Consider the following 25,744-nt stretch of genomic DNA (forward strand, 5'->3'; position numbering starts at 1 on the left):
CCCCTTGGCACCCCCAGCATGGCCAGAGCCCTGCGCAGGGAGAGCCGCCAGCAGCTGGAGGTTGAAAAGGTGACGGGGGCCTTTGGGGACAGCGAGCGAAGGACATGCTGCTCCCGGGACACCCTTCCCTCCGCACACAGAAGCCTTCTTAGGTGAGCGTCTGGCCGGCCCGTGCCAGTGCCCCTCGCACAAAGCAGTCGCTGTGCACAGACCGCAGGCGGCTCATAAAGATCTCCTTGTGCATCCGCGGCCGGCACTGCCACCGGCTCTGCTCGCCAGCTCCCGGGGCTCAGCCCGGCCGCTTTGCTGGAGGAGGGGGAAAAGCTTCCCCGGGGGCAGGAGAGCTGCGGGCTGGGCTGTGCTGCGTCACGAAAATCCGCAGCTGGCCTGTGCCGAGTGAGGAGAGAGGCTGAGATGCAAAGTAGAGGATTACAAGGGTAAATATTTAGTCCTGCACATGAGGTGTCCCAGACAATCTAGGGACCCCAAATGTGGCTTTGCACAGGTTTCCTACACCCTTCAAATCTTCAGGCACAACATGACTAATCACTAACACCCACATTACTGATTACTAATCATGGTAAAACTTTGCAAAGTGAGATTTTTCCAGCATTCTTTCTGCTTGTCTTTTGATCCAGACGTCCAGTCAGTCTTGCTGGAGTTACTGATCTATGACACCAGATGACACTGGGACATGTCAGAGGGGCTGGGATGCTGGCGTTATCTCGGTTGGAAAGGGGTATCCTTTATCCTTCACGGACAGCTCTCAGCTTCCATGAAGCAAGGTCCTTATTCCCAGGGCTGGGCTGTCCTTTAGTTTGTTTTCCTTAAGCACAAACAATACCAAAGTCTCCAGTAAAATTCCACTACCCCATTACATCACAGTGTATAATCTGAACTAATACATATATATTGACAAAGTTAATACATTGTCCTACTATAAAGATCAGTTGATCTTTTAGGGAAGGGAATTTTCCTAATAGGTTCTGGGGAGCGGGACAGCTGGCTGCAGCTCACAACCAGCCTCCCGTCCTTCCACCGCCGGCTCCCAGAGCCTCCCCCAGCCCCGGCCACCTGGAAAACCTTGGGTGTTTTCATAAAAATGAAGCCAGCCATACCAGCAACACTCCTCAGCTGGCTTCGGGTGGACAAAGGGAAACACAGGCACCCTCCGCTCCTCCCAAGGCAGCCTTTCAAAGGGTCATGACTTTTCTGGCCTTCCCCACTCCCAGGAGGATTCACCACCTCCCTTAGTGCTACCGGAAAGCGGTAATTAATTCACTCTCCAAGACTCAATTTTGGAGTTTTAGAAAGCAAGAATTCTTTATTACAGCGCCGGACACACAGGGGAGAGCTCCTCCTCATGTGTGTGTGTGAGAATGAAATCAACCAGCATTTATACTACCTTAACCACACATATTCATTGCATTTTTATCATACTCGTAACTTTTCTGGGAACTCATTTAGCATACGTTAACGTCTTTTGTGCATGTCAGTTGGAGTCCTCGGGTGGTTGTCGGGGGTCTGCAGATGAAGGCTCGTAGTCTTCTTCACCGTGTCTGCCAGCTGACCATTACTTCTGCGCAAACTCAGTCCTGTGGTCACGTACATCTTGTCCTTCAAGGCTGGCCTCCTCTGGTTTTGTTGTTAATTTGCAGCTTCTTTATCTTTATGTTTCTTTGCACCTGCCACTACAAGGCCAAACCGTCTCCAGTAAGATTATTTATGAGTGCTTTACCCTACAGTTATTCCAGCTACTCCTCTAAAGATCAGTATTTGTTCTGCAGCACAACCGTTAAATGGTTAAAACGCCTTAAAAATTCTGTTCCACAAATAGCTATGTTCTAATAATCTTAGTTTGCAGGTACCATTAGCAGCCAAAGGCCACACGGAGGGAGGGTGAGGCTTTTTCCAATCCCAGTCACCCAGCGCCACCAGTTATCAAGCCCTCAGTTTGGAAAACCCCTGCCGCCGCCTCAAGCCGCGGGAGGAAGGGCAAGCGGGGGGTCCCCCCCCCCCCCCAGAAGGCTGTCCCCGGGTTTGGGGGGGCCCCGCACCCGGGCCGATGTGGGAGGAGGGTCCCCCCACACCCCGGTTCCTGTGGCGGGAGGCCCCGCTCCTTCCCCCGCCCCCCGCTCCGCGGAGCGGCCGGCAGGCGCCCGGCGGTGTTTTGTCGCCTGCGCCCCGCCGTAGCCCCGTCCGTTGCCATGGCGACGGGCCCAGCGGCCTGAGCCCGCCGGAGGCGCCGGGAGCTGCCGCAGCGGCCTCAGCGGGGGGGGCCCCGCTACCCGCCCGGGCATGAGGCCGGTAACGGGGCCTCTTCCAACCGCCTCTGCGGGGAGAAGGTGAGGAAAGGGCGGTGGCGGAGCCGCGGGAGGGGGCTGCCCGGGACACCGCTCGCCCGGCCCCGGGAGGTGCCGTGTGCCCCAGCGCGGCTTGGTGGCGCGCTCCCTCCCGCTGCCCGGGGCTGCACAAGCGAAGGGGTGAGCCTGATAACTCCCGGCTGACTTAAAGTTAACTAATTAACCAGTACGGTTAACAACCAGCGTCAGCGCAGTTACCTCTCCTCAGTCTGTGGCGACCGAGTGAGCCCTGGTGGTGACTGTGTGCCCCGTTTTTTAATATTCGGTGTTTTCTGTAGCTGGGTACGGTATGCCCACAGTATAGGGCACCCCGCTGGGAAGGGGAGGTGCTGTATCCCCCAAGTCTCTTCGCAGACAGCTTTGCTTTTCATCAGTATTGGTGGATAATCAGCGCGTCAGCTGCAAGAGAAGCCATCGAGTTGCAAGGGAAAGGCAAGAGGAACTTCGCTTCTGAATTGGGGCAGACGAAGCGTTACACGCCGCTTGCTTCCTTCTCGAGAGGCTGTTACCAGACGCTGCTGTGGGCCTTAGGGATGGTTCAGCCAGGAGGTAGCTTATGTTGGCTTTCACCGCGTAAAAAAATCTTGTCTGGTCATACCAAACTTTCTGACATTGGATAACATAATGTTAAAACCATCTGGTGTTATAAAACAGCACAATCTTGTAGCAAAACAGGGATTTCAGGGACTGGGTGGGCCCGGCTCCCCTGGCCAGGATCTGATTAGGCAAAAGGAGACACCTGGGAATATCGTCAAATAATCTGAGTGGGTTTTGTAACAGGTGGCTCAGAGTGATGCGCAAGCAAGTTTTCAACAACCTAATGAGAAAACTGTCACATGGTTAGTAACTATTTCTCATAGTTTGTGAGCCAGTTGCCATGTAGCTGTTTAAACGATGTATGCAGGCAGATACTGCTAATTTCTTCAAAGGCTGAAGTCAGGAATTACTTTTTTTTTTTCCAGCCTGCTTGTTGATACGACTGGGCTGATGGGCATAAATTACATTCTTTTGTATTCTTACCCACTACTTCTCTACCAGCTGACCTCAAAAGACATTTCCAGCCCTTTTCCTGGGACTGATGCAGGACCATCGGTGTATCAAGATCTGAATTGTTCCGCTTGCTCTTTTAGCACGTTGGCTTGCTGTCTTCCAGCCCTCCGGCATTTTTCTGGTACTGGAACCATTATCAAAAATATTGCAAGTGAGCTAGAGACCTCCTTCTTTTCTTTCACCACTCTTGTGTGCAAGTTAATCAGACTAACCGAAGTTGCTTATCCCTGTTAGATGTTAATTTAACATCCTCTTTAGTTCCTAAGGAACAGTGAGGCACGGTGCAGAGGTACCTTGAGTCAGCGAAGGTCCAGCAGAGCTTCTTAGTGCCGGTTTTGCAGTGCTACCCCTGACCTGCTGCCTGTATTGTACTCCCTAGTATCTGCTGCACCTGAGTTTTCTGCGAAGCAGAGCAGCCCAGCTTGCTGTTGTTAAAAGCTCATCCTGGCTCCATGGCAAGCGAAAAGCAGCAACTAATAGTCCAACACATATTGAAAAAAGGAAAAATTGCTTCTGAGCTCATAGCTGTTGTGCAAACAGGAATCAGAAATATCAGGAATTTTTCAGGTTATGGTTCCTAACTCATCTTTGCAGTTAAATCTTGCTTTCTCCTGCCAGGAGTCCAGACATTGTAGGATAGCTGAATAATCAAGCTGCTCCCTGCATGGATGTCCTGCATATATAACTTTGTGTTCTGTTCTTCTAGCAACAGTCTGCTTTATACTTGTGTTGTGGAGTAACTCCTGCTTCTTTGCCCCCTTTTGTCATTAAAGTTCACTTTTTCAGTTTCTAGTCTTTCCACTTCCTTTGTTGCTGACAAAGGAGTCTCTGTTTTCTTGGACGCTGTGTAGTGCTAAACTGCGGTTCCAGACCATGTGCTCCAGTGGGGCCACCCACTCTCACTACACTTCTCTGCAGTAGCTGGAAGGAAAACAAGGCACATCTGAGACAGGTGAAAGTATTTGTTCTGCCATCATCCATAACAGTGTTCTGGCATGAACACACCCCCAGACCACAGTGTATCATACTCGCATCTCTGCACTGCCACCAAAATACGCTCTTTGCTCTTTTTACTCAAGTTAGGTCTAGATGCATTCAAAAACTGGCAAAACTTGCAAGTTTCCCATAGCCGAAAGTTTGGGATATTGTTGTTTCACGCAGACAACAGCACTTGCTTTTAGAGCACGTGATTGTTTTTTCCCTTTTGTTACTGTCGATCACAAATCCCCTTTGCAGAGAGAAGTCCCTCCTCAGATGTGTCGTTGTTTTAGTCTCTCCAACTTTCTGTCTACTTTGGAGTGTATCTCCAGGACCGCGGCTCAGTCAAAATATTTTTGTGTTACATGTTTTTTGTTTTCCATTTTTGATTTCTGTAGATGAATATCTGCAATAAACCTCCTAATAAGACAGCTCCAGAGAATTTGGGTGAAGCTGTTCCTGAGGTGCAGGTCCAACGTGCTCGAAGGAATGGCTGGAGCTGGCCTCTGCACCTTTTCCAGATTATTGCCTGGTTGCTGTACCTCTTCTTTGCGCTGGTTGGCTTTGGAATCCTGGTTCCTCTCCTGCCCCGCCACTGGCTGCCCGCTGGCTATATCGTATCCTTTGGTCAAGAGGAGAACATGGACTGTAATAAACTGTCAGTGGGATTTTTTTAAAGTAGTTGTTAGGTAGCATAGAAAGCACAGGAGAAAGCAGCTGAGCCAGAATCTTTTTCTGAACTATAACCATAATCTTGATCTTCTCCTGTCTATAAAAACCAGTTATTTTGAGATCCTATCTGGTCTTCAACTTTAGGTAGGTCACTAACATTCTGCTTGTCTCCTTCATCACTCTCTGTTAAGGTTACTATCTTTGCCTCCGAGTCTCTTCTGCTGTCTACTTCTGCCTAGGCATCTCCTTTGCTTTATATTATTATTCTACAAGTGTGCTGCAGGTTTTGAGGGAAGTTGTGCTAAAAAAGCCCCTCCTGAAACATCCTTCCCGTGATGGGCAGCGGCACCTCCCTGTGCTGACTGAATGAGTCTTAAAAGGCAGCTTTAAATGTTTATGATTATATGGTGTGGTCGCTTGTGATAGCTGGCAGGTGATCTTCTCCCCGGGCCCTCCCTTATCCTCTGTAGAAAACCTGTGAGTGAAAGACAAGGTGGCTGTCATGGTTTGAGCCTGGTCGGCAGCCCTCTGCCCCACGTTGGGCAACAGTGGTGTAGTGTGAACCTTAGAGGAGGGAGGTCTGTCGTGGGACAGCCTTGTGCTGCAGTTTATTACACATCTAACTGTCCTCTAAATGTGGGCAGTATCAGAAGAAGAGGTGTTTATGCTGTGAAGGCGTCTTGTCTTGTGTGCTGCCCACCAAAGCCCAGCTCAGCCCAGCCCAATGTGTTTTCCACTTCCTGTCCTCAACCCACCTCCCTAGAGCTGTGCACTCTTGCTGTTCCTGGAAGGAGAGGGACTAGAGATGGGCTGTGCTGGGGAGCGATCCCAGTGCTCGCAGTGCCAGCTTGTACTGTCCCCTGGGGCCAGAGAAGGAACTTCTTCAAGGCCAGGTCCTGGCTCCTGGTGGACTAGATTGTCTGGGGAATGTCAGACTGGAAGGGGGTATCCTGAGATCTGAATTCAATACTTCACAAGCTGTTGAGGGTTTATAATTTGTGAGCAAGTGTTTGCTTTTGTCGTCTCTCTGGTAGCATCTTCTTGGTGAAAATAAAATGGACTAAGTGGCTCAGTGCCACTTAGTGCCTTCTTAGCAGAACTAGATAACCAAGAAACATTACAGAGAGAATCTTAGGAATAGTTCTGGAGAGGTGGGATATGCACTTACATCATTTATACGTCTGATTTATGTATGTCCATGGAGCCTTTGATATGTTTGGGATGCTTTTGCTTATCATTGTTTTAGTTACACCTGGGTGATTTAGGCATTTAATATGCCTAAAATATGCCAGTAGTCTTACATCTACTTATCTTGCCCAAATCCATGGTATTATCATGGTTCAAACTTTGTGAATTTGTCTACCAAGAATCTTCATAACTCAATCTAAAGTCACTCTCATTCAACAGGTTAATGTATCCCAAAGTTTTACTACCGGTTAATAAAGCACTAATGTCTCCTTTGTGTCAAAGGCAAATCCCTTGACATTCTGCTACGCCAGTAATCAGAGCTCCAGTCAGCTAGACCTCCTTTTTTAACTTAATACACTGCTCTGTTTTCCGTAGGCCTTAGTATGATCAATGGTGTGCACATCTGCGTGTATAACAAATAAACCGGAAGGTTAATTTTTGTCTGCATGCTCACTGAGTTGCAGTATATTGAGAAGCAAACTCTTGAGCTCAGCGGTACTCTGGGCGAGCAGGGTTGCTGCTTTGTATTTGTATATTCTTACATATTTGTATATTCTTTCCAAATATCGGCACTTACTTCAAGTGTCTGATCAGAAGTATTGCTAAACCCTGTTTGCTCTGACTTGCCACTGCCTTTAGAAGTAAGAATCTAAACATACAATTTCAAGAAACAATGACAAGTCCTGGATCCTGTCTGTCTGTAAATTGTGCAGGAGCCTACTTTAAAAGGGTGATCCTCTTCCTTGGGATTCTGACTAAAGAAAGGGAAAGCAAGGTGATCAGTACTAGTTCCTTGATGTGATTTTTTTTTTTTTTTTTTTCTTGGAAGTTTGGTCTTGTGAAGGGGCATGTGCACAGCCTTTACTGACTGTTCCTTTCCAAGGAGTCTGTATGGACTAAGAAACGTGGACCTATGTCAACAGTCTGCATGTGGGGTCAGATTCTGGTAAGTAAAGGTAATTTTTAAAAACTCCTGTGCTAGGAAGGACATTTCTGTGAGGCAGAGTAGTACATAGTAAGGAGGGTTGTTCCTGTAGATTTAGTTATCTTTTCTCCAGAGGATATTTATTACACTGCAAACGTCTCTGTTAATAAAGTTCACATTCATGTGCTGCAATCAGTTATATAGTAACTTCTAATTCTAAGCCATATATTTCTCATCTGTGTGGGCTTTGTGTATTAAGGCTAAAAATATTTGCATTAAATCACTCATACAATCCTTAACTGTGTACTTCAGTGTCCAGGAGTGTGTTTTATCTACCATTTAGTTGTTCATCTTACTGCAGTCTCCATTGATCCTGCGGATGCAAATGTGCGAGAAAAAAACTATCTAGGGCCTCTGGCCACCTTCAATCGTAGTCAACATGCGCATGTCATTGAAAACCATCATTGCCATGTCTGTGATGTAGATGTGTAAGTATCTTCTCTTTTCCTTCTACTACTGTGTCTCCTTCACCGTTACACTTCACCGTTAGTCTTTAATGTTAGACTGTAAGGTTGACATTGAGCCCCTGAAGCTCAAGTTAAGCTTCCTCCTGTGGCAGGGTTCAGTTAGTTGGGTAGGCGCCTGCTGTCAGACACGTGCGTGGGTCTGTGTTTTATTTAATTGCTCACACCTTGTGTGGAAAGGACTGTGCTGTTCCGTGTTATCTGGATGTTGGTGTTTGGCCTAACAATGTGCAACTTGTCTGTGTGTGCTTGTATCTGGCAAGATGCTAATACAGTAGCTGGAAATGCTTGGAGGGCAGACATTAAGATCCAGCTTTCTAGAACTGCTCAAGGGTTTCAAATAAGAAATCGGTGATCTCCAAATTAGATATCATGCAGTGGATCAGAAGGCAAATTTTTCCGTGTTTGGGATTGTGGTCCAGCGATGGCTGATATGGCCAGTATTTCTGGTGTAGAAGGTTTTCTCACTATTACCAGGATCTCTACTGATGTATCACCCTGGATTCGTGTCACTGGAAGGTCGTGGTAATGAGCTGGTGCTGCCACGCTAACGCCACCCTTTGTTTGGCAGGAGTGCCAAGTCAAAGCACTGTGGAACTTGCAACAAGTGTGTATGTGGCTTTGATCACCACTGCAAATGGCTCAACAACTGTGTGGGAGAGAGGAATTACTGGTAAGAGCCTGGCATTGTGACAGGAGCACAACACTGCATCAGTAATGTTACTCCTTCTCTTCCCAAGATTCTCTTGCATCTCAGTCCAGTCTGTACTCAGCCACGCAGAACCACTTTTATTTCAGACACTGGCTCAACAAAATCAGTCATGAGAAAACTAGATGGAAAATGCAAGCATGATTATGACATTCAGATAACGAGGGATAAAACTCCTACACTTAGAATTTTGTAGCCGAACATCTATGAGTGAAAACAGAGAACATAATCTTATTATTTGGTATTAGGAAGAGCTTATGAGATGTTAATTGGGTGTCCTTAATGCTTCTGCGAGCTGGAGTGGGAATAGAACCTGACTGTGCCTGTCTCTGAAACAACCTGCGTCCAGATTGCCTGCTTTCCCTACGAGACTTGCCAATTGGCAGGAGTTACAGCAGCATAGCATAGGTACCTCTGATCTTTGCCAGGTTTAAGATAAAGAAGGAAGAGGCTATCAGTGACTATTGCTTCTCAGTTTACTTTCCTGCATGAAAATCATATGGAAAGCAGAGAGTTGTTACTGCTGGGTGCCAAGTTATACTGCCTTCAAATTTTGTGCAGGGAGCTTTGGCTGTCCTAGATACACTTGGCTGTTTGGTAATCACAGTTGCTCTGAACAGTCACAGTTTAGTCCCTCAGGGTAACCTATCAGAAGTAAGACTTAACCAGTATCTATCATAAGCGCAAGAAAGTGTCAGAGTAATTTGGGATAGCTCTCTGTATCTCCATCTTTATTAGGGGTTGGGATTTTGAATTTTATGTACTATGTCACTGCAGCCACTCAGACTTCTCTCCTTCTTGGCAGGCTCTTTTTGAATAGCGTGCTGTCTGCCATTCTGGGCCTTGGGCTTCTGCTGCTCATCGCTTGCTACGTCTTTGTGGAGTTCTTCGTTGACCCCGTGATGCTTCGCTCCGACCAGCACTTTGATGGTACTAGCAGTGCTTCAGTCGAGCACCCTGTGAATCAGCCAGCATATCTCAATGTGGGATTGGATTCCGTGGGCTTTCCCACTGAGGAGGAACTCCATTCCTTACTCCTTCAGTTTTGTATTTCTGCAAGGGTATCTCTGCTCAGCTGAACAGAATGTCTTTTCTTACAGAGCTAACTGCTCTTCCTAAATGCCTTGCAGACACAAGATTTCTTAGGCCTCTAGTGCATAATGGGTCTGCAACTACTTTTGAGTTAACGATATTTCCAGCTGTAAAGTTTAGTTAGAAATATTTAATAGCTGGACAATCCACTTACCTCCAACTCCTTTTGTTTTACAGCTCTGAAGAACCACACGGACCGCTGGTTTGTGTTTCTTCCTGCAGCTCCTGTTGAGACTCAGGCATCTGCCATTTTGGCCACAGCTGGGATTTTTATTCTTCTAAGCCTAATGACTGTGATCCTGTTAGGCCACCTCCTGACCTTTCACATCTATCTCAGTAGGTATTATGTTCCAGTCATCTGCATCTCCATTTCATTTTCGCTTAGCGGCTTCTGCTCACTCTGCATTCACTGTGTGTTCACCCATGCCGCAGCTATGCACACATTGTGCAAGATTGCTATTGAAAGTGTAGAAAATCTGAGTTTGACATTATACTTCTGATTTTCCCTCAGTACCAAATAGGCACTAGGCTTATCAGTGCAGGTGCAATACGGGGCTTGCGTTGGACCCGTGCATTCATGTGTCTAAGCTACATTATCCGGGAGCTGAAAGCACGTGGGAGAGTAGTAGGGAGGCCAGGTAGGATGAACTGGTTAATTCCAGCTCAGTGCCAACGATGGTAGGGTCAGTTTGGGTCCTCATACGGGCTTTTCTGAGTCTCTTCACTGTGCTCCCAGTACTTCTGTCGTGTGAGAGAGGCTATTTCTCCATTACCCTAGAGAAATGTGGACGATGCTGATCTGAATTTCTAATTACTGATTCTAAATTTCTAACAGGAGGCTTGACGTCCAGGTCAAAGTCCCTTTATGGAAGTTGTACCGTATTGGCACAGAAGGACTTGTGGGATTCAGAGGAAGAGGTTTTCAGAAAGGGTCCTACTTGTTGCTCTGTCAAGAAGGGCTTTTTATGCTTGTTTATGTACAGATGGGCATCAAAAACCTTTTTTCAGCCATCGTTTAAAATGGAGCCAATGCTATTTGGCTGCCTGACGTAAGTCACGATGAGAAAGAGATACACTTGCAGTAGTCAGTGGTGCCAAAACTATGGAAGAAGGGATGTGGTGGAAGAGAAATGAGGACAGTGGCTACAGAGGATCCTTGGATGGATTTTTAGGCTGTCAGTTAACAGCGATGCAGGTGCCAACACAAACTAGGTCAGCTCAAACCCCTGCAGCTCCAGAAGCAAGATAGTTGCATTGCTGAAGTGTAGCATTTGATGGGTGAGTGTTCCTCAGCTGGCACTAATGTTACAGCCAGTGAGGTCATTGACCATCGTCTGCCTTTTACAGCCTCTTTGAGCTTATCTTAAATTGGGTCACACTGCACTTTTGCTTGCTTTAGTGGAATTGAAAGTTGATTTTGCTGGGTTAATGGCAATGCCTGGAGATTTCAAAGGTTGATCTAGCACTGTAGAAAGACTAAAAGCATAACAAACCTGGGGCTTCTCCCAGAAGATTTCTTTTGGATGAAAAAGAAAGGATTATTTGGTTTAGTACTGAGTGGTATTTATCCTGTCTTTGTGTACGGTTTCCACGAGAGGGTGCTCCCTCCTTGGGATAGAGACATGCTTTCTCTTGTCAAACAGAAACGTGCATGTGTTGCACTAGTTCTATTCTGGGTTTGGGGGGATTTTTTGTTGCTGTTGTCTTGGGCTTAATTTTTTTTTTTTTCCTCTTTCAGAATGAATTTTGAGCCAAGCTAACTTTTATTTCCGGTCCACTTTTAAATCTATATGTCTTATATGGAAACAGAATTTAATTAATGTTAATTTTTGTTAACATTTTATTACATTAAAATCTGCTACTCTATTGAAACTGGTTCCAGCTATGCAGTAGCGTGGTGTGTAAGTCCTTGCTTAAAAGGAGCAATGTGACATTATTGAAGCCTATATTGCATGTTACATATGAGCATGCATTACACTTACAACTGGGATTCAGGGAGACAGACAAAGTTTGTCTGCTTTAAATTCCTCTTATTTCATGCCTGTATTTGTCAATAATCTAATCTGAATGCTTTAAGGTAGACAGTGTTGGAACAAACTAGCAATACAGTTTACCAGTTAAAACATAATTGTTGTTTATGAGTATTTCTTCATAACATTATTTATTTATTTATTTAAATAATTAAATTACAGAAAACGAATAGCATCCCTGGGAGTGATATTGCCTTTAAGCTTCACATAAAAAACCTGGCTTAAGTCAGGTATGGCTATGAACTTTTTAGAATCTAGTTTTGTTACAAGCACAGTGAGATTTTCAGAATTACTGTCCTGATTTTAATTACTCACTGCTATCAATCAAAAGGAAGGGAGTAGGTTATTCTCAAAACAGTAGGTCCGTGTGTTCAAAATGACCAGTCTTGATTGAGACTCGGATCTAGAAGCATTCAGTGAAGGGTGACACTTCAGAAATTTGGAAGGAGGATACTTTCTTTTCTTCAATACTGAGAGGCCAATAGTAAGCAGAATAAAAAGAAAAAAATAGTAGGGAATATGGGAAAGGGTACAGGGCTCTTCACAGGCTATGATTCTGTATTGTACAATATATGCTGCAGTGTTATCTGGCCAGACAAATGCAGTATTTTTTAGCTAAATAGCTCTGTTGAAATATTTTAAAAGTTACACTGTTAAGTATTCAGAAACAAACAAATTCTAAATTAAAAATGGTTCATAGGCCTTTGCTTATGAAGCAACGTTCTGTTTCTCAAAGCCTACAGTACCATTCTAGGAGCATTTGCCAGCAGCCTGCACTGTCCCTGTTAAGTGCATTCACTGATCACTTGGCTGCAGACTTGTATTCATTTTTATGCTCTGTCTTCCTGGCCAAATGGATCTTGGATTCTTATTTCTTCATAAGGTCATTGCTTTAGCAGGAGGGGCACTTTCTCCTCTACTCTCTCCCACTCCCCTGTGAAGTAGTCCTGTGTTTAGGGCATGGCTTTGAGAGGTGAGGTATTACTGGTACGAATGTCTTCAGGCAGAGGAAGGACTTTAGTCTGGATGTCCCACATCCTAGGCATCTGCTTTAACCACTATGCTTCTGTAAAAAGGAAGAATGACTACCAGGCTGTGCACTAAAAACCTTCAGCATCCATATCTGGGTTTTGCGCTCTAAAAATACCTACCATAACAGGATCACTAGGGGAGAAATGTCTGAGTTTTGGATCCTCGTGACATTTTGAAGAAACCAAGCTGCTCAGAAATGTCACATGCTTTTGGTCATTCATGGGAGCAATGTGTTTGTGTGGAGGGCTTTATAAGCACATAAACTCAGGCACATGTAAACTCTGGGCACATCTGTTTGGCACGAGGCAAGCTGTGCATTTGATGCTCACTGTTTTGGATGTTAAATGTCTCAATCTCCTCTATGGGACACACCGAGCTGCTGAATTTCTTTTCTTCATTTAGCATCACATACCTTCTGACTACTCACTGAGTTTTCTGTACAATACAGATCTTACCCTTACTGGGTATGAATCATGGATTTGCTCTGAGATGAGGTGAACAAATTACTGCAGTATTGAAGGCTATACCATGTATATGAGACTTTAGAAGAGTAGTGGGACTAAGAGTAAGTGTCGTGATAATTACAATAAAGGATTTAGTAAGCTGTACAGTGCAAAGGTACTTTTGGCTCAGAGTATCAGTTTTTTCATATTAATAGTTACTCGTTGATTGTATAGTTATTCAGTCTATTTGTATAAGTGTAATCAGGGAGTGGCCTTTTCTGCACTGACAGCTCGCTCTCTTTTCTCCCAGTGTGGAACAAACTGACTACGTATGAGTACATCCTGCAGCAGCGACCCCAGCAAGAGGCGAAAGAGGTAGACAAGCAGCTGGAGTCATGTCCCTCCCAAGTGAGACCCAGTCAGGTACTCATACTTTCAGTCCATTTCTCAAAAACGGCCTCGCTGGTCTGCAGTGTAAAGTTTGCTTCACTTCTGTGAGCTCCAAATTTTAGAGGCAGTTGCTAAAGATGACTTTCTTTGTACTTTGGTGGAGTTGAATAGGACGTGAGAGAGTGTAAGGCCTGTAATCTGATGAATGTAAGCATAAGTGATGTACATAGGCATAAGTGAGTACTGCTTTCAAAGGAGTCAATCCCACCCAATCTCCCTCTCCACCACTTGTTTTGGGCCCTGCACTATCTATTCTCTTCTGCCAGCACAGCTGTTTGCTATAGTCATGCAGTGAACAGGGTGGGGGAACTCATCTGGGTAAGAATAAACGTTATTAAAAAAAATAGTTGAACTCGTGTTTAGCTGGCCCAGTTCCCTCCCATTTGGTTCACCAAGCAGTCACATAAATGCCTGTGTCAGCACGAACGAGGATGACTGAAGAGAGGGCAGGGTCCTGTCACTGGAAAGGACAGGGCCATCTGTTTTGGTGGCCGTGCACGTCTGGCTGGCTTATGTGAGCGGTGTCGCCGGTCACGACTGAAAGTGAGACAGGCTCTAAGGCTGGAGAAGCTGGGGCTAATCATCGAGCAGCTAATAATACCAAATAGTTTAGTCGTTTTGAAAAGGAAAAGGACACCAATCGTGTTCAGAAATGACCTAGATATCTGCTTTTCTTTGAATTGAATCTGCACAGTGATAAGGGTCCTTCTGATTACTGTGATGTTGAGCTGTATCTCTGTAAAAAGAGCTCTACAAGCTCTTTAATGCTGTTACACTCAGAAGTGGCACATATATTCCTCTATTAATTGAGAGGTTCAGTGTAATTTATTTTGCTGCAGGGAAGCTCTATCCCTGGAGTTACGCAAAATTTGACTGGACAAATTCTGTTCTGGCTTTAACAGGGGGTGGGACTAGAAACTTCCAGAAATTCTTCTCAGTCTAAATTATTCTGCAATTCTGCAATCCTATGTAAGTTTTAGTTTCATGCAAGTAATTCACCTACTATACAACCAGTTTTATATTTCATAAGAAATTAATTAAATCCAAGCTTTGTCCAGGTATTCTGTGTAGAGAAACAGGGATCTTTCTGAACCCATTCATAGTTTTTACCTATCAAAGCAAAGGGGAAAGTGAGCTAATTCCGTTCCGTATCATATGGAGACCCCAGCTTGTCATATGTATATTTGTTACTGTCCTGGAAAAGTTGAACTTTCAGTTTAAACAGAGGTTTCCATAACAACAAAAATATTTGGCACTTCGTCTCACAGAGCTTTGCTTACTATGAAAAGTAAAACAATAATAAAGCATTAGCTCTAATCATACCCTAGTTATTGAATTTTGATCGATACCAAAAATATATTTGAACAGGGGTGGGCTCTGTGCGTGCGCACGTTTGAGATGTAGCCATTCAGTGATGTTCTCCTGTCTGCGCTGGTGCTTACCTAGATATGTGTCAATATGGTTAATTTGAAGAAGCAGGGTGAAAAGGAGTTCTGTATTTCAGGACTCCAGTTAGTACCTTGGGGAACAAGAAAGACTGGATGATGCCCAGTAACATTGTTAAGAAAAATGTTAACCCAGCAGATTTTCCTTGTTTCTTACATAGCAACCAGAGATAAACACAAACAAATAGATTGGAGTAGGAGTACACAAAGTGACTTGCCTTTTGTAAGCTGGGTTGACTACAGCCTTCTCTAGAATGAACACAGAAATCCTTTGTAATGGATCCAAGATGTTGCAAGCATAAAATGGAAATCATCCTATTCCCACTTTTGTCTTAAGTGTTCATTCATTTTAGGGAGTAAGAAGAAACATGCATTTCCCCTTCAACCCTTGGTTTTGAGCCTTATTCATGCTTGGGTATTGGTTTTGGCTTCAGTTTTCCATGTTTGTCTGTGGTTAAGTCTTCAGCTGTGTTCAGGTTAAAGGATTCTTGTTCGGGTTAAAGGATTCTCATGTGCTTGTAAAATCCTTCTCGGAACATGCACGAAGTAAAAGGCCTAATTTTGCACACTTAAGTGGTTCAGATGGCACAAAAAATGCAAACCAGTTAGACATATACAGCCTTTGCCTCTATTACTATACCCAAAGCAGCATGTGGAAGTAACAGTTTTTTCTGTAGGCGGTTGCATAGCAGTCCAAAGAAACATAAACTAAACCAAGAATGATGCTTTCATCCATAATTGCATTCATACCAGGAAGCTGGCTTTCATAGTGAGGCCAGCTGTGATGTGATCTTTTTCACGTTCCTAAAGCTTTGAACTTGTTTTGGACACTGAATCACGTTGGTGAGGTTTGATTTTTAAATAATAAAAATGGATTTTACTCTGCTTCCCTCACATTTTCAATATTGCTTCTCTCTTCCAATGTCTGGTTAAGAAGGACCTGGTCTTCACTCTCAGCTTCAACACTTGCAATGCACCCACTTTCCCTGGGACAAGAACCATTTTTTCCTGTTCAGTTCTGCCTCCCCTCCAGCCAGGCAGCATTTCAGGGTACTTGCTGTCACACAGCAAGTGGGTGCTAAGAGCACCTGCAGCGGGCAGGGAAGCTGAATTCACCCTGAGGTTGTAACCGTGGAACTCGGGGTGGACACAGCTGGTTTGCAGCTTCCAGAGGAGGTCTGAGCATGGCCAGGCTTTGCAAGGTGGCAGTGAACTTGGGCGGGCTGTCGACTGAGCAGTCCGTTTTCAGCAAGAGTAAGAGCTGAGTCCTCACAACCCAACTGCAAAGGGTGGCTTCACCTCGCTGTTTCAGTTGAGCGATGCTGGCTGTCCTGCTAACCACTGGGGGCGTGGAGGGAGGCTGGGACTCTGCAGGGTGGTTGTAGTTCTTGTCACACCCAGAGAACGTTGTATTTTCTACTGATAGAGTGTTCTTCTATTTGTTTCTACTAGTCAGCTCTAACGATTTACTTTCTTTTACGTGGTTGCTTTGGTTATACATTATTTATAGAAGACTGAAATGAACAAAATGGATTTTAAAAAGCTCTTTTGTTCCCTGCTTGGGAAGGAGTTGTTCATGTTATTCTCAAGATAAATCATTTATTAATCTCCTTTGAAATGCCAGTCCTGCAGTCCTGTCCAGACATTGAATCCTGATAGTTTTCAGATACTCTGCACAGTCTTACGAGGATGCCTCCTGCTGCAGCTCATTTCAGCCACGGCGTGCTTTCCTCTGAAAAGACTGCCCACCCGTACGTTTGCAGTGACACGAGGTTGTGTCTGGTCTCCTTCGTTTGTGACTCAGGTGCATGAGGCTTGAATGTAAATGTTAAGCATTTTGTCCCCAAGGAGATTTGAGGAAACATTTATGTACATTTGGTGTTCAGTCGATGATGAGCAATGATCTGATTTCAGTTACAAGTTCCATTTGAAATACGCAGGGTCAGTTTCTGGAGGTTATTAATCCTGCGCTTGGATAAACCCTGTCTATAAAAGCCCCAACAGCATAATTCTCAAGTCAGAAAGTTCTAATGTTTAGGATTGCTAAACCAATTCCCTCTGAATTTTATGTTACCACCTGCAGATTCCTCTCAACCTCTTTTTTTCCTTTACAAGACCAGTTAAACTCAGAGCATGTTACAAAACGCAACAGTCCTGAAATCTTTCCAGTTTGGCAGCTCTCTTATCTAACAACCACACGAGTTCTGAGACTCTGAACGTTGATGCCAAGATGTTCAAAAGCTGCTTGTAATTTTGGAAGTGTCTCTTCTGGGGTGTAAAGAGGGTTGGCCAAAGTTGATCAGGCCAGTGTGCTGGCTCTGACACTGGCCAGTTGTGGATGCTGAGAAAGAGTGCGGGAATTGTACTTCCCAGTAACACCACCCTCCCCTCCAGCGCTCAGCAACATGTGTCAGGGGCTTCTGGAGCACAGAGCTTCGAATGGCTTTGTATTTGCTGGTCTCTCACACAAACTTTTCTCATTTCTTCATGAGTCGGTGTAACATTTAGCACCTGCAGCATCCTATGGTAGAGCGCGCTACAGCTTATTTCCATGCTGTGTCAAAAATGCAGCCTTTCCTCTGTTTCTTTTCAGACTACTACCTGATTTTTTTTTCATTTGATGCTCCCTAAATGTTGTGTTAGAGAGATGGTAAACAATTATTCCCCATTTGCTTTCTCCACTCATATCTGCCCTGATTATTTCCTCTCATGACTGAAGAGCCCTGGCCTGTTAGCTCTTTCGTGTACAGAAGCTGCTCCGTGCCTTTCATCGGTCCTGTCGCTTCTCTGTACCTTCTTCCAGGTCTTCTGTGGGGGAAGATGCTTGAACACTATAGAGGATCCAGTGTCCAGGCTGCCGATTAATTTATTCAGTAATATGAAACTCTTTTTTCTCTTCTCTTTTTTTGCCTTTCCTTTTCATTCCTATCAGCTGAAATGATTTCTTGGCTGCCACTGAATGTGCAGCTCCATGAATTCTTTTCTGGTTCAGAGACCATTGCTTTATAGTGAAGTTTACGCTACTTTTCCCACGTGCATCGCTTTACATCTTTACATCTAGCAGTATTGATTTGTGTGTGCCTTTTTATCACCCTGTAATTCAATATTGCAAGAATCTTTTGCAACTCTTTGCGGTTGGCTTTCATTTTTATTGCCTTACATAAGGGAGTATCATCACCAGACTTCATCTCACTGTTCTGCTCTTTTGTCGATTGTTTATGAATTTGTTGAAGTGCAGAGGCCCTGTGTCTCTCAGGAACCTGTTTGTGGCATGTCCAACTTTGACCTCATTTTCCCAAGTTTGCTGATGAGGCTGCTGAGACAAAGAGGTCTTCATGAGCTTGTTTAAGCTTTTTTGGAAGCTAATGCCTATCCCATTGAAAATCTGTCTTTACTACCTAAAAGTTGCTTTAAAATGCATATGTGTCCTTATAGTCACTGTGCACTAAAATCTTTAAGAGGAAGTTGTCTTGCTAATTATGCGAGTTTAGGAGCAGCTGAACAGTAGTGTCAAGGTTCTCCTGAGCACAGTTTTATCTTTTTTGACAATGAGGCTTCATGCATCACTTGGTACTCTGACCATCTTAACTCTGTCCTTTTGAGGGAGAACTGGGAGCCCTTTTCTGTAGTGCAGGCACTTGGATTTAGGAGAGTTATTCATCGAGTCTTCTTATGTTTGTGAAAGTATGCAATTTTAAAGTTCAGGATAGTATTACTTTGAACTCATGTATACCTGAGGCAAATGAGTAATATATCACTTTTTTTTTTTTTTTTTTAAAAAATGGCAGCTATTAGCCAAACAGGATTCACACAAGAAGAAGATACTTTATCTTTTTCATGTATGTTGCACGCTTTAATTTTCCTCACCTCCGTTTTGAATTTAAAAGAAGTTTTTTGCATTCACTGCTTGGTTCCTATGATTGAGCTGTATAACTAAAGAGGGATTTAAGTGATATTTTGAATGTGATCCCAAGAAATTATTAAGCTGCTCTCCGTAAGTGTGCTCTGATTTGATTTTGAGTCATGCGAAATACTCGCTGGACTAAATGAGTGAATCAGGGACTCCTAATTGTCTCAATCTTGGTTTTCCATCTTCTTAAGCAGCAGACTCCTGTTGAGTTTCAGCTGTGCTAGCTGTAAGGACAGAAAATGTCTGGCATCCGGGTGAGAAAGGAGGAAGACATCTCGGTAGTGAAAAATCCCTCTTCTCTACTCTGTGTCTATATTGGTCTGAAAATGTTAATTCTTTTTTTTTTTTTTTTTTTTTTTTTGTCAGGAAGCAGACGTTTTTTCAGGTAACCCTGGCTATACAGACCCCGGTATTCAAGTAGAGGAATTCTCAACGGTAACTTCAGGAAAAGGGTGAGTAAAGTCTGAGATAGCAGTCTCCCAGCAGCATGTATGGTGAATGGGAAATTGTCATCAAAGAATGAATGATAAGGAGCACCAATGTTTTGACTAAGACATGGTGAAATCTTTGAGTTTCAGGAGGGTAAATATCTGCAGAGGTACCTGCCTCCCCTCCCCTGGGAAAATATCTTTCCTAGAATACTCTGTTTAGGCTGTTTTGTATTAAAATTAGTTCAAAGCTGCCTGATTTATCCTGTAATTCCTATACTGAGCTTATTATAGTTATATGATTTCAGTTTGTCAAGATGTGAATCACAACAGCAAAGTTTCTAACATGGGCAAACCCACATGGGAAAACAACATCCTTGTCTCGTTAGTTAATCCTTGCCTATTAACTTATATCCCCGGGGAAGGGAGAGGAAACCCTTCATATTTTGCACAGTTGTGCAGAAGAAGCAGTTTTGCTGGGAGTGCTGGGAGGCAGGGGATGCTTCGGTCAGGCTGATGTGTATGCGCGAAAGCAAAGTAGGCATCGGTGGAGTCTTTTTCTAAGGGAAGCATCTGGTATATCTGCCGTGTGTTTTAGCTTTTCAAAGCTGTACGTCCGCGGTGACGAAGCTGACCCTGAGCCGAGTTCCTCTCCTGATCTCCCCTCTCTTCATTTTGCGGTCCCTTCTCAGGTAAGCGGGAGACTTGCTACATGCCATAACCTCTGCTGCCGACAGTTCGCCGCGGCGCGCGGGCTCACCCTAGCGCAGGCTGTGGTTGCCTCCGCCGTGCCCAGGCTGTGTACACACGCAGGCTGGGCTCTGCAGTCACGGCATCCGCGGGATCCTCCCGCGCCTCAGCTGGCGCACGCCATCACATACAGTCTGCACCTCCCTCACAAGCTCGCAGCTCAGCTGTAGTGCGGCTGCGACGCAAGCTCTGGCTGCTCCAGTGCAGCTCAGTGGCTGCAGCTATGCTACTTTGCTGATGTAACAAGCCGCGTGTGTTTCTGTTGAGCAAAATTATACGTTCAAATACGGATCTTCCCAGGCAGAGATGGCGTGTGTGGATATGAAGCTTGAGTGGATGAAACAGCTGTCCAGTCAAGTTTTCTGTGCTCTTGATATTCGTGTATCTACATCCAGATGCTCTCCACCCTTGCTCAAATGGCAGGTGGTGGTGCTCCCCCCCTTTCCTCCAAGCTTATTATTCAAAGTCTTCTCATCTAGGTGATAAAAAAAAAATTCCTTTTCAACTATACTTGTATTTTGGACAAGAGCTGGCTCTCTCTTGGGACGTCCTGTGCTATGTGACTTTTGGTCCCCCTCTTCTAGTTTGGCTCTGCAAATGCATTTGGCCACCAGTGTCTCATACGTCCTCCAGCTGTTTGAGACAACAGCTTAAAGGTACCTACAGACAGAGAATCACTGTATGCAGATAATGTGTGTGTTCATTAAATACCTGTTCTCTGTCATTGCTTTATGGTAACTCAGTCTTAAACGATAAAATTTTCTTGGTCTTCGGTCATACCTAATGCTCGTTATTAAAAATTAAAAAGATGTAGCAATTAAAAAACCTGTCTGTCTCATTACTTTGGGCTGATGAAGTGACTTCTCTTCGGCCACTTGCTTTCACAGCAACAGAAAAAAAGAAGAAAGAAGGCGCATAAAGCTGCTTCCCCAGCAATGGACAGCAGATCTAAAACACACGCTAGACCTTGGCCCTCGTTCCCAGACCCCCAGTCAGGTGAGAGTGCACCAGTCAGCTTCTCTGCCTCTGGCCTGGATTTCTGGTTGCTGGCACACAGAGATGAACTGTGTCATGAAAACCCAGCACAGGCAGAAAATTAACTTGCCTAAGAAGGGAAAATGAGTGCTTCTGAATGCTTGGAGATACTCTAAAATGATCAGGATTTGGTATGCTGCCGCGTGTGGAGTTCTGTACATTTTCATATCTAATTCTGCATAAATATACGTATGATTTTCTTTAACATTAATGGACCAGCCATATCAGAGTTCCTGGGCTTGTCGGTGTTTTTGTGGGGCTGAGGGATCTGTCTCGCTCTCTCCTTAAGCTTCCTTCTCCCTTTCTTTCCATCTGTAGAGTTCCCAGCCACGGCTGCTGCCTCAACTTCCCACAACCTTCATCTCTCAGTGCCAGCTTTTCCCCCGAGAGCTGCTGTGCCCCCCAGCAGCATCGGCCTCATCCAGGCGGCGGGACCCCCAGCTGACTATCACTCAGAGTCCACCGAGTCTATGGATGAGATTCCTGTGGCTCAGACTCGCCTCGGGAGCACGGCCCTTCGTGGGTCTCCTGAGAATAACTCAAGCAACTCTCAACACTACCCCTTGTCCACAGACAATCCCAGAGGCGACAGGAAAAAGAATCTGTATTCTGGGCACAAGGTAAAAAGGAAAAGCTGCCAGCAAGACAGACGTGTAGAACGAGACCTGGAACTTTTTTCTAAGATTCCTGCTGTGTTTGTAAGTGAGAGCAGTGGAGAACCTCATGTCTCTCAGCCCCAGCGCAGTGTGAGCACATCCGAGCCACACCACAGAAAATGCACCAGCAAGCAGCGTGTGGGCAGACACGATTCCATGCTTTAAGGACATAAGGACAAACACCACAGTGGCCTAGTGATCAGCTTTCCAAAGCCATAGCCTTTGGGGACAGGACAAGAGGTTCTCTTTCTATTTGTATGTTGCTGTTCGAAGATCTTGACTCCAGTGGCTTGTCTTTTTCCCCGGAGGCAGCAGCAGCGTCCCTCTACCCGATGCCATCCATCTTTCCAGCAGAACTAGCTGAGAGGCAGTAAAAGCCCTGCTGCATCGTTGCTTCTGGCTGCTGCCTCTTCCTAAGCCAGGAGTGCTCCTGAGCTCGCTCCCACTCTCCTCGTCAAGGGGGAACAGTCTCCCCTGACAGGGATGTGCCCAGGGCTGCCGCTGGTTGAGGACTGCAGCATCTGTTCTCCGTAGAGTGCTGAGGGACTCATCCCTGCACCGCGGGCTCGCCGTCAGACTGCAGTGAGACATTTCGTGCTGCCCAGCCAGAGGTGAACGGCAGCAAGGTGGCGAACCCGAGGTGAGCGCGTTGCTACAGAGAACTCGAGTGCTTTCCGTAGGAAAAGGCCGGGCCCTCCTGGCCCTCTGCACGCCAGTGCTGCGGTAACATCCTGGGGGAGTGCGTGGGGAAGAACAAGGCTGCATCTCAGCTGTTCCCTGCACCCCGAAAGCTAAATTTCCCATCTGCCTACACCGTGTCAGCCTTTGGATCATGCCCAGGGGCTTCAGCAGGTGGTCGGGGCGTAACCTCAGGCTCGCCCTGTCCCTGTGCCACTTTCCACCATGCGTCCTCAAGCCAAGTCCACCACCAGCACGTACTCTGTAAGGCAGCACAGTGTGACCTGCTCCTTTTTCCCAGCTGCCCGGGGTGCCCCACAGTGCAGCTTTCTCCTCGGGAGCTCTGCGATACAGCAGGTCCTGAAACCTTTCCATCGCTTGGGTTGCCAGACCCACATTAGTCCACAGCCAAGCCTGGAGTCTCTGAATACAGAAAAATCCTGCAGCAGACACCGGGGCACGTAGCCACTGCCTCGAATCACAGAACCCTGTGCTGGTGCTGAGAAGCAGAGAGCTGTCTGGGCTGCCGTGCTACTGCGCCTCGCCTTGCCCTGCCCTCTTGGCTTCCCCAGGCAGCGTGCCCTGTTCCAAATTCCTGGCTGAGCGCTGAGGCCGGGGCTGCCAGCAAACTCAGATCTGCCTAGCAGCCAGCTAACCTCGGAGCCTGGGATAGCAGCTACGCACACATCCTGCTGGGCCTTGCCACGGGCACGGACGTGCCTGACACGAGTTGTCACTTGACAGCTGGCTTGGCCGGTTGCACCATTTCAGGACAGGCCCCTGATGCTGCACGCTGCTGGTGTGCACCAGCAGAGAAGAGGAAGCCCGGGAGGTCTTTATCACCCTACCAAATACTTTGATGCATGGAAACCACAACTGACCCTTTCTCCAGACTACAGGGGGTGCAGGTTCGGGATGGACAGGACAAAGCAGGGTGCTGTTGCCTGCCTTCCCAGCACTCAGGCTGGCTTCTGCACCGCTCTGAGGTCCACACAAAGTCCGTTCCCCCTGGAGCTTTAGCTCCAGATGGATTTCCTTCTGGAGAGCTCACTTCAGCAGAGAGAGACAGGAAGGTGCCCGCCATATGTTGAAAGACTCAATCCATTCCAGGAGCACCCCTGAATGCTGTCAGCTGGCCCAGCTCCCTCAGGAACCAGCCCAGCACTATCACCTGGCCAGCACCCTGCTGTCTGGGGCTCGTGCAGCGGACACGTCAAGCGGTGCTTGCCTTCAAGAAGTGCTGTGGCTGCTCCTGGAAACACATGATCCTTGCAGAGATGAAGCTGGAGCAGGGGATCCCTCCCTTTGCTGAAGGGTTTATGGGGTAAGTGTGGCTCAGAGCCAGGACCGTCCAGGCTGAGCACTCTCTGGGACAATCCTGGGGAAATTCTGGCAGGGCAGCGTAGGTAGAATCACTGACCCCCCGCTTCTTTAAAGGGCTGTCTTACCATCCTTCTCTGTTGTCTGATTTTTGACTCCTGAAAGAGCTGGAATGAGGAGCCTTGACTCTTCACCGAATTACACGAGCCATCGATCAGCAAAAGTGAAGTCTCCTGTTGAAGTCATTACGTCTCAATATGCAGGAAGGGCTGGCCTGTGGTCACGCTCCTTGCGGCTCTCCCCGCTGCTGTGGCCAGTGGTACCAGTGTGGGCCCATCCCTTGCGGGCCAGCAGGCATGGCACTGCTTGCCTGCAGAGACCAGGGCGTCTGCTCACTGGTGGATCCCGGTTAGACAAAGTCCTTCCAGTTGTTTCTCCTCATGTCTGCTGTCATCCAAGGAAACTGCACCCCGCAGTCATGCTGGGCCCAGGGTTTTCGGAGGCCAGCTGTGCCTCCACGCAGCAGGCATCAGTAAACTCTCTCCAGCCCCTGAGCACACCTCGTGTGTTTTCTTACCCTTTGTCCGCGCCGAACCGATCGCAAAGTCACGTATGGAGCTCTTTCGTAGCTCCGTCCACAATAAAGTTTTCTATACCCTTTGCTAAATTGTTTCCTCCTTTTTTGCAATCATTAATTCATCTGCCCGGTTTATGGTGTCGTCCACCCCCACCACTTCTCCCTGCACCTCTGATGTCCCAGCTGGGCTTCGCACCTTAACCCGGGTGGGGGTGACAGCGGTCCCCGCTCCGTCGGGCCCTGTGGGTGTCAGATGGGACTGCCTTCCCTGGGGGGCAGAGGGTAGACCACCTTCTCCAGGCGATGTGTAACTCCAGCCTGGTTCCTGGGCTGCAGCAGGGTGAGCACACAGGGAGGCCAGTCCGTGCTGCGGGAAGGCTGCTGTGCCCTCCGGGGTGAGCGGAGCCGGGTTTCCTGCTCTAGCAGATGCCCGCAGAAAGAAAAGTCTGGGATGCCCCGAGGTGGCAGGTGCTGAGCACAAGCTGGGAAGGAAGGGGATGTCCTACATTTTTCTGGGACGTGACCCTCTCCAGGAGCACAGGGCTCACCCTCGGGTTCAGCATTTAGTCGTCCTCCCCTTCCCAGGCTGTGCTCACCTGCCTGTTATCCTACTGAGAACAGCCCAGAAGCCCTAAATTCCCCTGCCGTGCACGCAGGCACCCACCTGAGAAGGGTCTCTGCCCCCAAAGACCCCGACAACCAGTGCAGAGCCCCACACACTGCTGGGCTGTACTGGTTCTCTCCTGCCCTTCAGGCTTGTGGGAGCCGATGCTTTTTGTTCCAGGCCAACGGGGTGCCCTGGGGATCTGATTTGGGAATTTCTCTTGGTAGGGAAAACATCCTTCAGCTGAGACATGGAAAATTTTCTCTGCTACGTCAAGCACTGGAGGAGGCAGAATAAATCAAGGCTGCAGAACGCCTTGTCCGTGCGTTGGGGCAGCTGGGCGAGGAGCAGGCGTTGGACTCTCATCTCCTGAACCTGCCGGGTGGCAGGCGGGATCGTGTGTGTGGCGTGGTGTTTGATTTTGGCTGGGTTTTGTGTTTTCGCCACAACCACATTAAAGGAGGACTGTTGAAGCTGCCTGTTGGGCGCCCAAGAGTGAAAATGGTGAGACGGAGAGGGTTTTAGCTCCTGGGAGAACTGCTCTCTGCCCCAGATCAGTTCCCGGAAAGGATGAACCTTCGTAAGGGCAGTTCAGCATCTCGGCTATTGCAGACGCCGCTCTGCAATACGCACGCGCCCTCAGGACCCTGGCTTTGGGTGCTGTGTGTGATAACCCACAAAGCTGGGGAAATTTTCCTCGGCAGGCAGCGGGTACCCTTCCAGGATGGTCACAGCAGGGGCAGGCACAGCCTGGGCCCTCTCCTTCCCCACCTTATTTCTGTCCTCCTGCGATCCTAACGCTGATAGCCTGCGGGTTCAGGTGCGGAGGGCGTTTCTGCTGCCCCGGCGAGGCACGCTGGGTGAGGAAGGTCTGTAGCAGACCCC

At 46.9% G+C, this 25,744-nt stretch overlaps 1 protein-coding gene across 6 annotated transcripts; it reads left to right on the forward strand.

Moving 5' to 3' along the window:
- The first annotated feature begins 1,388 nt into the window (after positions 1-1,388).
- On the forward strand, positions 1,389-24,340 carry ZDHHC1 (zinc finger DHHC-type containing 1). Of its 6 annotated transcripts, none has more exons than XM_042797777.1 (12): positions 1,389-2,345; positions 3,326-3,564; positions 4,790-5,008; positions 7,489-7,664; positions 8,272-8,373; positions 9,215-9,339; positions 9,679-9,837; positions 13,317-13,429; positions 19,178-19,263; positions 19,838-19,931; positions 20,877-20,985; positions 21,343-24,340. In XM_042797777.1, the coding sequence occupies exons 3-12, from the start codon at positions 4,790-4,792 to the stop codon at positions 21,843-21,845; spliced, it is 1,686 nt and encodes a 561-aa protein (XP_042653711.1). In that variant the 5' UTR covers positions 1,389-2,345; positions 3,326-3,564; the 3' UTR covers positions 21,846-24,340. The 6 variants fall into 6 exon arrangements, with proteins under 6 accessions (XP_042653711.1, XP_042653708.1, XP_042653710.1 ...); XM_042797774.1 differs by having other exon boundaries at positions 3,326-3,534; XM_042797776.1 differs by having other exon boundaries at positions 3,402-3,534.
- The last annotated feature ends 1,404 nt before the right edge of the window (positions 24,341-25,744 follow it).

Source organism: Tyto alba, unplaced genomic scaffold (assembly GCF_018691265.1).
Source record: "Tyto alba isolate M040663 unplaced genomic scaffold, T.alba_DEE_v4.0 Super-Scaffold_26, whole genome shotgun sequence".
NCBI classification, from domain to species: Eukaryota; Metazoa; Chordata; class Aves; order Strigiformes; family Tytonidae; genus Tyto; species Tyto alba.